This window comes from Cercospora beticola, chromosome 3 (genome assembly GCF_033473495.1).
Source record: "Cercospora beticola chromosome 3, complete sequence".
Classification (NCBI taxonomy): domain Eukaryota; kingdom Fungi; phylum Ascomycota; class Dothideomycetes; order Mycosphaerellales; family Mycosphaerellaceae; genus Cercospora; species Cercospora beticola.
In genome coordinates this window covers 3,556,594-3,568,681 of record NC_088937.1, presented here as the reverse complement: position 1 = coordinate 3,568,681, position 12,088 = coordinate 3,556,594, and the positions used below count along the sequence as shown (strand labels likewise).

The window sequence follows — 12,088 nt, the reverse complement described above, 5'->3', positions numbered from 1 at the left end:
ACATGGCGTGTTCCGGTTCATATTCGTTCAGCTCGTCTGCTGGGTGTGCTGCACGACATGATGCATGTCAGCGGCAGCCGGCGAATCGCATTGTTGACATGCAAGCATTGCGGATTGGCAAGAAGGCTTCTATCCTATGCCAATGAACGATGAGAGCGCGCGGTCGCTGGATCAGAGTCTCATCAAGATCTATACAAAAGAATGCAACACAATGACAGTGGCCCAGCGCTGCAGAGCAATGTGGGTAGCACGGTGTCTAATGACTACACCTCGCAGAGCAAGCTGCATGGCTGCTTATCAAGTGGCACTGCAGCTACTCTCAGCTCCTGTTATGCATCGCGAAGAGCATCCAGAGCTGTGCAGATATGCACTTGTACTCATACCTCACGCTCGCTCAAGCTATGAAAGCGCCATGGTGCGAGCAGCGAGTTCATGGTATCGCTCTTGCCTTACGTGCAAAACACTAAGACCATGAGCATCAAACACTCCTTTCCCACAGCGCAATCGCATGCGCAGATGTTCGTCGCTTCAAAGGCACAACCCTCTTCGCAGCACAAGACGCCACCAACCTACCGTGCACTTCGAGACCTCCACCAGGTCGGTTACCTGAAGCCCATTACGTCTGAACGCCGACCGTATCAGGAAGCAGCTATACAACGGATGCAATCCGAAGAAGCACTGCGCAAGGTGTATGAGCAGCAGCTTCTGCTATACCTGAATTCTTGTTATGACGATCTTGAGGATGTTCAGGATGCCTCGGATGACGGAGAAAAGTGATTGACAGCCATGATCTGCAGTAAGGCGAACATGCGAATAAGATCTCCGTCGAATGCCGAATGCTGAAACGACACAGTTTGCAGGGTCCGCGGGTTGGGCAATAATACGAAGATCATGCTCTTCAGTGAAGCGGTTTCTATTGCTGATGTCTAGAAGTGCACAGCGACTGAGAGCAACAATGAAAGTGTCGCAATTGTACGGCGGGCGTAATGCAGCCCATGACACTCAAAGCACAACTCCGCATCATCATACAATTGTTTACAGTGGCAGTGTACGCTTTACTTTGGTCTTTGCGCAGGCATCCTGGCTATATGCGATTCTGACCTCTAGCGCCAAAGTTGCTTGGCATCTGTCAGTTCCGCCCTCGCAGACATTTCACAACACCTTCTCGAGACCTCGCTTGCAATGACAGAGTACTCTACGCCAGGATGAGGCTGGTAATGCAATATATGTCGAAGTCAAAAGATGACTTTCTCTTGCACTGACGGTGCTGGGCAACCGCCCAGGTACGTCACGATCTGCATGTCCACGACTCATGTCTACCGACCTCACCTGCAAACCGACTCGTCCGCTACGAACATCCTGCCTCGTCTGAGAGCTTGCGATTGCAATTGCGACGATCGAGCGCGGCAGAACTTGTTTCAGCCTTTGAGACGGCGTCATATGGCCTGCTTCCAGAAGCATTGGGTTGCGGAGCGTGACGCCGGTGACGATGCTCTGCAGTCTGTGTGGCTGTTTGCCTGACACGATGCAGTTCTTCTCGGAGTATTGCCTTGTCACGCCCGTGATACATTTGCGACCGCACAGCCACCTTGTGCGGAATAGTTTCACCTTTTCATCCGTACACTAATCTTCGTCTCTCAGACATCTACCAAACAGAAAGCGCTGGTCGCTCTTGATTTGTTAGATAACCTTCATCAGTATGCGTTTATTTGATAACTCTGCGATACGGATAGATCTATTTCCAGGAAGGAAAGACAAGAAAGATGGCAAGAACAAGAATGCGAACAAGACGAATGAGCCTCGGGCTACAGGCTCCCGTGGGACTAAACTTGAGAAGGATGAGCCAAGTTCGACGGTAAAGGCTGCGAAAAGCATGCAGAATATGGAGCGAAAGACCCCGCAACGGCCTGATGCCTCACGAGCATACAATAGTTATGACACGGAAAGGTCTGGCAACGATTACTCCAAAGCAGGGACTGGCTATACTCATCAACGACCTTCGATGGAACGTACCAACGACAATGCCAATTCTCGGCCATTTGAGCTGAAGGGATCATCCTCCTGGCGGCGCGACGACCCTCCAACTTCAAGTCAGAGCGAAACAAACAGCAATGTCCAAGTAGATCAGAGGCCGAATGCGAGCGCACACCAAAACTACAATGCCCAACGACGAATGAATAGCGAACCTGAGAATTCAAGCCGTGATCAACGAAGATCTCGAGCAGATATTCAGGACGAGTTCGAAGCGCAACAAAGCCTTCGGACTAACATACCCATGGGTGCTCCTCATTCAACCGGGCATGCTTTGAAACAAAAGCGAAGCAAAGCAGACATGATCAGAGCGACCGAGAACATGGCAAGGACACTCTCCAGAAGCCCACATCGAAGTCCGGCCAACAGGAGGCAACGCGACATCGCTGACGATTCCCGCCCGGGAACATCATCCAGCAATGGCAGTTTCCAGCACACGCAGTTCGCACGCAGCAACAGCAGCCGAGCAAACAATGGCATTGGAAGATCGACCTCTCGTGAAACTGGTCCTGCCCACTCGCATAGCCGACAGCGGTCTGCTGATACGAATGGACAGACCGCATACCGTCCACAGACCGCAGATAGCTCGAGGTCGAACAATAGTGTTGACAAAGCGCCCCAATACGATGGGCTCAGTCCTACTAAAGTCTCGGGCGTGGCCAAGAAGCAGGGTAGCGCTTTCAGTTCTACGATCAGGACTTCGCCGCCTTTGCCTATGGAGCCGAACAAGACTACATGGTCGCCAACTTCTAGTGTTGCAAGGAATAAGAGTAGTGAGCGACAAAACAAGCAGGGGCAGAAGGATGCTTCGACTGCGAGTGCTGGTACGCAAGCTATGCATGGCGATCAGCCTGTTGCCAACAACAACAATGCAGCTCGAAGCAACGCCCAAGAGCAGGAGTCGCTCTACAATGCCAGCAAGAAATCTGATAACCGTCGATTCAGCGTGGCACCCAACGACAACGGCAACAATCCCAATTCGTCAACCCGCCCCTACATGAATTTCTCTCGCCCCAGCAACAGCGATCTGAAATCCGAAAATGCCAATAACACGAATACTGGACCTACTAAAGCCAACACCGCCGCTTCTACAGCTGCCGGTCAAGGGAGAGTTGAACCAACGCCTCCTGCAACCAAAGCTGTCGACTTCGCCGCCATGAGCCAGTCCAGCAAACAGCAACAGTCAAACAACAACACCACAACAACAAATGCCTCTAACTCAAAGTCCAAGAAGAACAACTACGTCGACGCAGGCAACAGCACAACATCTCCATGGCAAAGCAAATTCGGCAGTGGAAGCAAAGACCCCAGAAAAGTCCCAAACCACATCGTCGGACAACAAGTCAACAAGAAATCTTCTACTTCTTCTTCAACCAACCCAAACAGATTCAGCAACACAAATTCCATCGTAAACAATTTCAAAAACAGCAGTCACCCCGCCGCAACTCAAAAGAATAAACCAGTCCCTCAACCACTCTCCCTCAGCAAAAGCGAGACTTCCGGTTCTCGCGCCAAAGTCGTTACAATCGATAATAATGGTGGAGACAATACTGTTGTTCCTACACCGGCTAGTAGTCGATTTTCAGCGGATCCGCAGTCTGCGGGACAGCGTGATGCGAAGGTTGTGGCGATTAATAATGGGGGAGGGGCAGGGAAGGTTGAGAGGAGTTCGCCGAGAGAAAACAATCTCGTTTCTTTGCAAGGCGGATTGAATGGATGGGATGCCGTTGATCAGAAGAGAAAGGATAGCGGACAGAGTGATAGTATGGATTTTGGAGGGAAGAGTACTTATTCGAGTAATGGGAAGGTGCAGAGTGGGTTTGAGAGGGATGTGGTGAGTATGAGGGGGTGAATGGGATTTGTGAGAGGATTGTAGCTGATATGTAGTGACAGGGAGAGAGGATCAGTGGTGGAGGTTGGAATGCGGCGCAGACTGTAGGAGGACGTTAGAGGACAGAGGTTTCTTTTGAGTGGGAACGGAGTCGGGCGACTGTCGTTACGGGATTTGAACTTGCGGCGAGGATGTGTGCGAGGAATCGTTATGTTGGTGACTTGTGGTATGCGCTGAGGATATGTTTCTGGTGAATGTATTATAAGATACGATTTTTGCTGGTATTGATTGAGTCCACTTGATACGAACTGCTACTCGTCGTGTGCAGACTGCAGTCCTTGAAAAATTGTCGCAAGTGTGTACCGTTGCGTCTCTGCGATGAATGTGGTCCCAAGACATGGCATTTTGGTTCATTGGCATTCAGATATACGAGCGTGAATGGTCTCGGCTTGAGCGCTTTAAAGCTTGGAGTTCTCTTTCGTGCTGGAATAAATCCTGCCTTTCAGTGACAGATCTGATGCTGCTTCTGCCCGTCATTTGACTTTGCATGATGATAGCTCTGGTTTTCAAGTTGTGAATGATGTCGGGTTTATTATGTCTTGGCTGGACGTCTCTGCTTCAAACACCAGGGACATCAGCCATAGCAACTGCTGCCTATTGTGCTCCACTCCGCATATGGGTTACTCAGTGACGATGTACTCCGAACGCCGCTCAATTATGTAACAAATGTTGGGTGTCGGTGTGACCTTGCGATTCCGACAATGGTGGAGTTGCGGGTTAGCAGCGGCGTTGGCAGCTAGCAGGGAAGCTGAGACCCTCGATCATCTCGGCCACGTTTCTGCCGATGCAGCGTGACGAAGGCGATTGCTAAGTGAAGACTCGGCTACGTCGCGTGCCCACGGCCTCGTGGAGCAATGCGGAGAGGGAAGAGACATTGTGGAGAGCGCGCGGGTTGGCGTGACATTGACTTATTGATTCTCTGGAGTATTGACGAGAGGAAACAGGCAACAAAGAAATTGAAGGGAATTTGATGAGACGCGCGGTGCAGAGGATCCTCAACTCCGCCGCATAGGGACGAATAGGGATAGGGGCGCGGTGGATCTTCACGCCAGCAGCCTCCAAGCAGCAGCGGCAGCGGATTGGCAGCAGAGATGGGCGCATAGAGTTCTGCCATTGCTGAGAGGCTTCATTTTATTCCCATCACCTCCACCAGTATCCTGTATACGTACTCTCGCTCTTTCAGCCATCATCGTCGAACACAGTCAGCAGCGCGATCCTATAGCTGTCCACCTGCACGCGCGCACCAGCATCCAGCGCGCGGAAACGAGTCTCGTGCTCCCCCAAAGCGTGACATCCGGCCGGCGAAGTAGACTAGCGGCAACCTTTCGCTTGAACACCATACGACACCTTGCAGCTCCGCTGGCAAGCAAGTCAAAGCAGCACACGCCTACATTCCGGGACCTTGCATTTCCTACTCCCCTATCGCACCCAACCGATAGTCGGTCTGGAGGGCTGCCGAACAGCCTCTATCTTCGAAAATTCCTCTCAACGCTCAGAACTCTGTTCGCAGTAGCAGCACACACCACCACCAACCCACCATCCCCCTGCACACCTTCTCCTCTTCCTCTGGCCGGCGACAGAGCAGGGATTCCTACAGCTACGACGAAGACGACGACGACGACGAGAAGGCGGATCGTCAACGCCTGACCCGCCGCTCTGACGACCTCGACGATTCCTTCGATTCCGATCACGACTCCGACTTCTCGCTCTGGAGCGACACAGGAGACCTCGTCGACCAGCTCGCGGACGAGGAAGACCCTCTCGCAGCTCGTCTCCAAGAGAGCTTGAGCCCCAACAACACCAGCAATAGCAGTCCCCGCCGGACTCGAAAACACAAATCCTCCACCAAACACGTCCGCTACGCTTCCTCTCCCCACGACGAAAAACACCGTCGCTCCCGCCATCCTGGCTCCTCCGTCCCAAAACGAATAGAGGACATCGTAGTCCCCTCCCCACCACGCCGACCCGCGAATTGGGGCGTCCGCCTTCTAGCCCGCATCATGGCTCCCACCGATGGTCCTGCCAGAATGCATGGCCTGCACGGAAAGAAGCTTATCTATTTCCTCTCCATATTCGTCTCACTCGGCGTGTTCCTCTTCGGCTACGACCAAGGTGTCATGTCTGGTATTATCACAGGCCCGTATTTCAAGGATTACTTCCACCAGCCTAGTCCTGCAGAGATTGGAACTATGGTTGCGATTCTCGAGGTCGGAGCGTTTATTTCTTCATTACTAGTCGGAAGAGTCGGAGATATGTTAGGGAGAAAGAAGACAATTCTATACGGAGCGCTGGTTTTCGTCGTAGGAGGTGGAATTCAAACATTTGCTACTGGAATGCCGATGATGATGTTGGGGAGATTTATCGCTGGTTTGGGCGTGGGTGCGCTGAGTACCATTGTGCCTGTATACCAAAGTGAAATCAGTCCGCCGCACAATCGAGGCAAATTGGCGTGTATTGAGTTCTCGGGCAATATTTTTGGCTACATGTGCAGTGTGTGGGTGGACTACTTTTGTAGTTACATCGAGTCGCATTGGGCGTGGAGGTTGCCATTGTTGTTGCAGGTGGTGATGGGTGCATTGTTAGCTGTGGGGAGTTTCTTGATTGTGGAGTCGCCGAGGTGGCTGCTGGATAACGATCATGATGAGGAGGGAATTGTGGTGATTGCCAACCTCTATGGGAAAGGCGATATTCACAATTCGAAGGCCAGAGACGAGTACCGGGAGATCAAGATGAATGTCTTGCTGCAACGGCAGGAAGGAGAACGCTCGTACGCGGACATGTTCAAGCGGTACTACAAGCGGGTGTTCATCGCCATGTCTGCGCAAGCTCTGGCGCAGCTGAATGGCATCAATGTCATTTCCTACTATGCTCCGCTCGTGTTTGAGCAAGCTGGTTGGGTTGGCAGAGATGCGATTCTCATGACGGGAATCAACGGCTTGACCTATCTGGCTTCGACAATTCCTCCCTGGTACGTGGTCGATCGCCTGGGACGAAGATTCATCCTCTTATCTGGAGCCGTGGCCATGGTGATATCTCTCTCGGCCATTTCTTACTTCATCTACATTGACATTCATCTTACACCGACGATGGTTGTCATCTTTGTCATGATTTACAACGCCGCTTTTGGATATTCTTGGGGACCAATTCCATGGCTGTACCCTCCAGAGATCTTGCCATTGAGCATTCGTGCCAAGGGTGCTTCGCTATCGACTGCAACGAACTGGGCTTTCAATTGGCTTGTGGGCGAGATGACGCCGATACTGCAGCAGGCTATCAAGTGGAGGCTATATTTGGTTCATGCTTTCTTCTGCGCTGTCAGTTTTGTTGTTGGTAAGTACCGCATCGCCCCTTTGTCATATTTGCTTTACTAACACTTCGACAGTCTGGTTCATATACCCCGAGACGGCGAACGTGCGACTCGAAGACATGAACTCCATCTTCGGAGACGCATCGACAATGGCTCCTACTCCGGAGACTCTGGCGCAGGCCGAATCGATCTTTAGTGGAAATCGATCTCCTGTGTCCTTCCGCCTCGGTGATCAAGAGGGCGAACAGATTCCGGACATGGATCTGCAACCACCGGAAGTCGATGTCAAGGATGGCAAGCCTGTGCTCCACGACGGCCGGTCCGGCGAAGGCATCGCCGGATGGATCACCAATGTTGCTGATAGAATAAAGCGGGGCGGCGATGATGCGAGTGGTGGCGGTAGCGGCCGATACAAGCGAGTTGGACAAGACGATGAGCAATAACAGCGTTGCATGTTGTTGCTCGATGTGTGTGTATGTGTGTGCAGAGTGTGTTGCAAGCGTTCTGGCGAAGACGATAGAGACATCAGAGCATATATGGCTGCGCGGCTCGCAGCCGGGTATTATCGCATTAGACGTGTGGATGGAGAGTACAAAGCAAATGCATACATTGCATACTTTTTCGCAAACAGGAGTAATCCAGGAAAAGGCTGCTGAGTGAGCACAACCAGTTGGCTGGCTTCGATCCTGGCAGAGTTTGGACCTGCGACATGATCATATAGATTCGCTGTAAGCATATAAGAGCTCAGTCCGACCTCGCGCGAAGGGCAGTATCGTGCGTATTGATATATTTCGACGTCGCGCATTCGTTGTCAGATCTAAATCTGGGCCTCTATCAACGCAATGCCAAGAGCCGGCGTTAGGGACCCTGCAGGTGCTGCGTGGCGGCGCTTCACTGCGGCCATGCCGGGACGGCTGTGTTCGTGTCCTCCGCTCACTACATCTTGTCGCTTCTGCGCGTTCTGATGTGCTGCTAGCCACCATCCCCGAAGCCAGAATGTCGCAGACCGAAGTCGTGCACAATAACGACCCCGACGCGAGCAGCTCGCGCGGGAGCACCGAGGAGAAGAAGAGCGAGACCAAGAGCAGGAGGCCGCCGAGTGAGTTGATACCGGATTGCGCGGATACCACTGCGCTGCATCTTGGACGGCACTGACAACAATACGACAGATAACGCCTTTCGCCAGCAGCGATTAAAGGCGTGGCAGCCCATCCTCACTCCCAAAACCGTCCTCCCGCTCTTCTTCGCCGTCGGTATCATCTTCGCGCCCATCGGCGGCCTCCTCCTCTGGGCCAGCGCGTCGGTGCAAGAGCTCACCATCGATTACTCCGACTGCAATCGTGCAGAGACACCCACCTGCCCCGACTTCGCGACCATCCCCAGCGACAAAGTCAGCTCGCATTTCAAAAACTCGACCGACCCCGCGAATGCGCCGCAATGGTGTGTTGAACGCGATGTGCCCGTCGGCTTCCCGCTCAACAGCTCCATCACAAATAAAGGCCACGAGGTACCGACCACGCAATGCCATTTGCAATTCTACATTCCCGACCGACTCTCCGGGCCTGTGTTACTCTACTACCAGCTCACCAATTTCTATCAAAACCACAGACGATATGTGCAGTCATTCGATCAGGACCAATTGAAGGGCACCTTTAGGAGTAATAGCTCTATCGGAGGCAGTGATTGCGATCCGTTGAAGACGGGAAGACTCAATGGGACTGTGGGAGAAGAGAAGGCGTACTATCCTTGCGGCTTGATTGCGAACTCGCTGTTCAATGATACCTTTGCGAATCCTGTGCTGCTGAATGCGGCTGGGTCGAGTGCGGGAAATGTTACCTACAACATGACGAACCAGGGCATCGCGTGGTCGTCTGATCGGGAGTTGTATGGCTACGCACCATATAATGCTGCGGATGTCATTCCACCTCCGAACTGGCAGGTTGCATATCCCGAAGGCTACAACGAACAATACCCGATCCCCAACCTCAAGGAATGGGAGGAGTTTCAGGTCTGGATGCGTACGGCTGGTCTACCGACTTTCAGCAAATTGGCATTGCGCAATGACATCGAGGCGATGGAGATTGGACGATATGAGATGATCATCAATGATTGTAAGTGAGCTGGGATGGCGAATCCTGAGACATGCCACCGGAGTCATGCACTAACACAAATCCTCGCAGACTTCCCAGTGCGGGTCTACGATGGCACCAAGTCAATTCTCATCTCAACGAGAACTGTCATGGGTGGCCGCAACCCCTTTCTCGGCATTGCATACATTGTCGTTGGCGGACTATGCATTGTGCTTGGCGGTGTGTTCACTGTCACACAATTGATAAGGCCCAGGTGAGTCGAGATGCGACATGATTCGAGAAACGAATGGAATCGGCTTACGGACATCGACAATGCAGGAAACTCGGCGACCACAGTTACCTGACGTGGAACACCGACCAACCCTCAACGGCAACTACTACCGGGCGAGCACCTAGAACTAACGAGGCAGCATAGAATGAAGAAACGACTATTGTTCATTGTTTTTCAAAGCACGCGAATTTGATACAGGGCGTTTGTGGTGTTCTGCGGCGCGGCATCGGGACTATACACGGATATCTGGATATTCGATCGCCGGTGAGACCGAAGCATCACGGAGGGAGAATGTATGTTTGCCTGATACCAATCGATTCATTTTGAATTTGCTTACTTGTGCGCATGCGCATGTTTTGTGGGTGCAGTTCTTCGCGACTGTCCCTTTATCTTTTCCTTTCGCCGTCCTCCGAGCATGTCCGGCCTGCAAATACTTACGAACAGGAATCATGCCGAGAAACACGCTCTGCACTGAGTCTAGCGACTGGTTGTTTTAAGGCTGACTGCTCTAGATTCGTCCTTCGGACTCGCCTTGTCGATGTTGAGGCTGCTAACCAGGTCTCCGGGTCGTCTTTGTCTACCCCGACTAGCCTTTTTCATGTAACGCGCAGAGCCGCAAACGTCGAAGCCTCGACACCAAGAACTAATCTCGAGGGACGATCTAGGTGCCGCGATAGCCTGGTTAAATATCAAGAGACATGTTGCTCTCCGGATCGACGATTAGTCCTCTACTGGCCTGTGAACGCAGCGTGTAGGAGCGACCCAGCACATATATCTTAGCAATTGATCACATTCCAGAGCATCAGCATTGACTCAAGATATTCTTACATTCCTCGGACACGGCACCGCTACAGAGCAGCATTACTGAATACGGAACTTCTCTTCTGCAGAAGGATGAGGGGCTTCACTTTCGCCTCCTTGGCGACACTGTTGTCCCTGGCTTTCGCAGCCAACAAGCCCGATGCCAATGGCATATCAACTTTCGTTGACCCTGTCACGAATCAAACAATCCGCCGTTTCGACTGCGGGACCACACGTGCCAAAGCTTCTACGCACTTCAACGAAACCATCCGCTTCCTCGCCCGCAATGGCCGTCGTCCAACCGGTGTTTCGCGCCTTTTCAAACGCGCAGCCGTAACACCCGCCATAACAGTAAACACCTACCTCCACCTCCTCACCACAACCGCCAACGCCGGAACCCTCACAACCGAAATGGCGAACGCCCAAGTCGCCGCCTTAAACAAAGCCTACAACCCCATCGGAATCACCTTCAACCTCATCAACGTCTCCACAACCGTCAACGACGCCTGGGCCATCGCCGACGGAAACGACATGGACGACGCGAAAAAAGCCCTCCGGAGTGGCAAATACCGTGACCTCAACCTCTACTTCCACTCCGATTTCGCCGGCGGCATCCTCGGAACATGTACCCTCCCCTCCCTCGTCACAGCCCAAACCCAGGTCTCGCAATACTACTCCGACGGCTGCAACATCAACGCCGCCACAATGCCCGGCGGTTCCATGGACGGGTATAATATGGGTATGACAGCTGTTCACGAAACGGGACATTGGTTGGGATTACTTCATACGTTTGAAGGGTATAGTTGTGAAGGTGAGGGGGATTTGATCAGTGATACTCCGGCGCAGAGTACGAGTACGGATGGGTGTCCGGTTAAGCCGCCGAAGGATAGTTGTCCGACGAAGACGGGGGTGGATGCGATTCATAATTATATGGATTATTCGAGTGATGAGTGTTATAGTCAGTTTACCCCCGGGCAGGTTTCGAGGATTCAGACGCTTTGGCAGACTTATAGGGAGGGGTTCTGAAGAGGTGGAAGGAAGGGAATGGGTGTAAGGGAAGAGGATTATTAGTGATGATTGATTGATGTAGATGGTTGTGCATAATGTTTGTATATATTTCATGTGAATATATGATGAGGATAGAATCAATCACTGAGGCTGTCATTCATTGTTGACCATGTTGTAATTCTTCTCATGATCTGCGTCTTGTTCATCAACGGAGTCGTGCAACACATGTTGTCATCCTCGTCATGACGAACGCAGCATGCAAGACGTCAATCCCCACGCACGCTCGGATCATACTGCAGTTGCAGCGCCACGGTCCTTCGACGCAGTTCGCAGAACGGCACACGCGACACTCAACATCACCTCCTCCCTGTTCACACTTCATCTCGTCAAAATTCCAGCCCTACCATCCAACCATGCAAGCATTGCTTATCCCAAACAAGACTCCAGCACAAAAGATAACGATAAGCTCCTTCGCATGGCATCGGAGCAGCTGGACTAGCTCGCCAAGGCCGCCCGACCAGCCCACCCCATAACCCCCGCCCGCTTGGACTTTCTGCTTCCCGACAATGCGCCACCAAATGTCATTCGCGTTGGTCAGAGACGGACCCGGACCGATGCACAGAAACAGCGTCAAGTCCTATCAGTCATCAGCCCCTCCTTCTGATTGTGAAGTGGAACGATCAGATACT

At 52.3% G+C, this 12,088-nt stretch overlaps 5 protein-coding genes across 5 annotated transcripts; all 5 read left to right on the top strand.

Annotated features, from left to right (window-relative positions):
• Positions 1–471: 471 nt before the first annotated feature.
• RHO25_005395 (uncharacterized protein) lies at positions 472–777 on the top strand (the record flags this gene model as incomplete). The annotated part of the gene is made up of 1 exon (XM_023596298.1): positions 472–777. The coding sequence occupies one exon, from the start codon at positions 472–474 to the stop codon at positions 775–777; it is 306 nt and encodes a 101-aa protein (XP_023457455.1).
• A 922-nt stretch (positions 778–1,699) lies between these two features.
• Positions 1,700–3,981, top strand: RHO25_005394 (uncharacterized protein; the record flags this gene model as incomplete). The annotated part of the gene is made up of 2 exons (XM_023596297.1): positions 1,700–3,865; positions 3,925–3,981. The coding sequence occupies 2 exons, from the start codon at positions 1,700–1,702 to the stop codon at positions 3,979–3,981; spliced, it is 2,223 nt and encodes a 740-aa protein (XP_023457457.1).
• A 1,941-nt stretch (positions 3,982–5,922) lies between these two features.
• Positions 5,923–7,672, top strand: RHO25_005393 (uncharacterized protein; the record flags this gene model as incomplete). Its single annotated transcript, XM_023596296.2, has 2 exons — positions 5,923–7,252; positions 7,305–7,672. The coding sequence occupies 2 exons, from the start codon at positions 5,923–5,925 to the stop codon at positions 7,670–7,672; spliced, it is 1,698 nt and encodes a 565-aa protein (XP_023457456.1).
• Positions 7,673–8,225: 553 nt separating this feature from the next.
• On the top strand, positions 8,226–9,734 carry RHO25_005392 (uncharacterized protein; the record flags this gene model as incomplete). The annotated part of the gene is made up of 4 exons (XM_023596295.2): positions 8,226–8,328; positions 8,399–9,340; positions 9,410–9,572; positions 9,638–9,734. The coding sequence occupies 4 exons, from the start codon at positions 8,226–8,228 to the stop codon at positions 9,732–9,734; spliced, it is 1,305 nt and encodes a 434-aa protein (XP_023457458.1).
• Positions 9,735–10,484: 750 nt separating this feature from the next.
• RHO25_005391 (uncharacterized protein) lies at positions 10,485–11,417 on the top strand (the record flags this gene model as incomplete). The annotated part of the gene is made up of 1 exon (XM_023596294.1): positions 10,485–11,417. The coding sequence occupies one exon, from the start codon at positions 10,485–10,487 to the stop codon at positions 11,415–11,417; it is 933 nt and encodes a 310-aa protein (XP_023457888.1).
• Between the last annotated feature and the right edge of the window lie 671 nt (positions 11,418–12,088).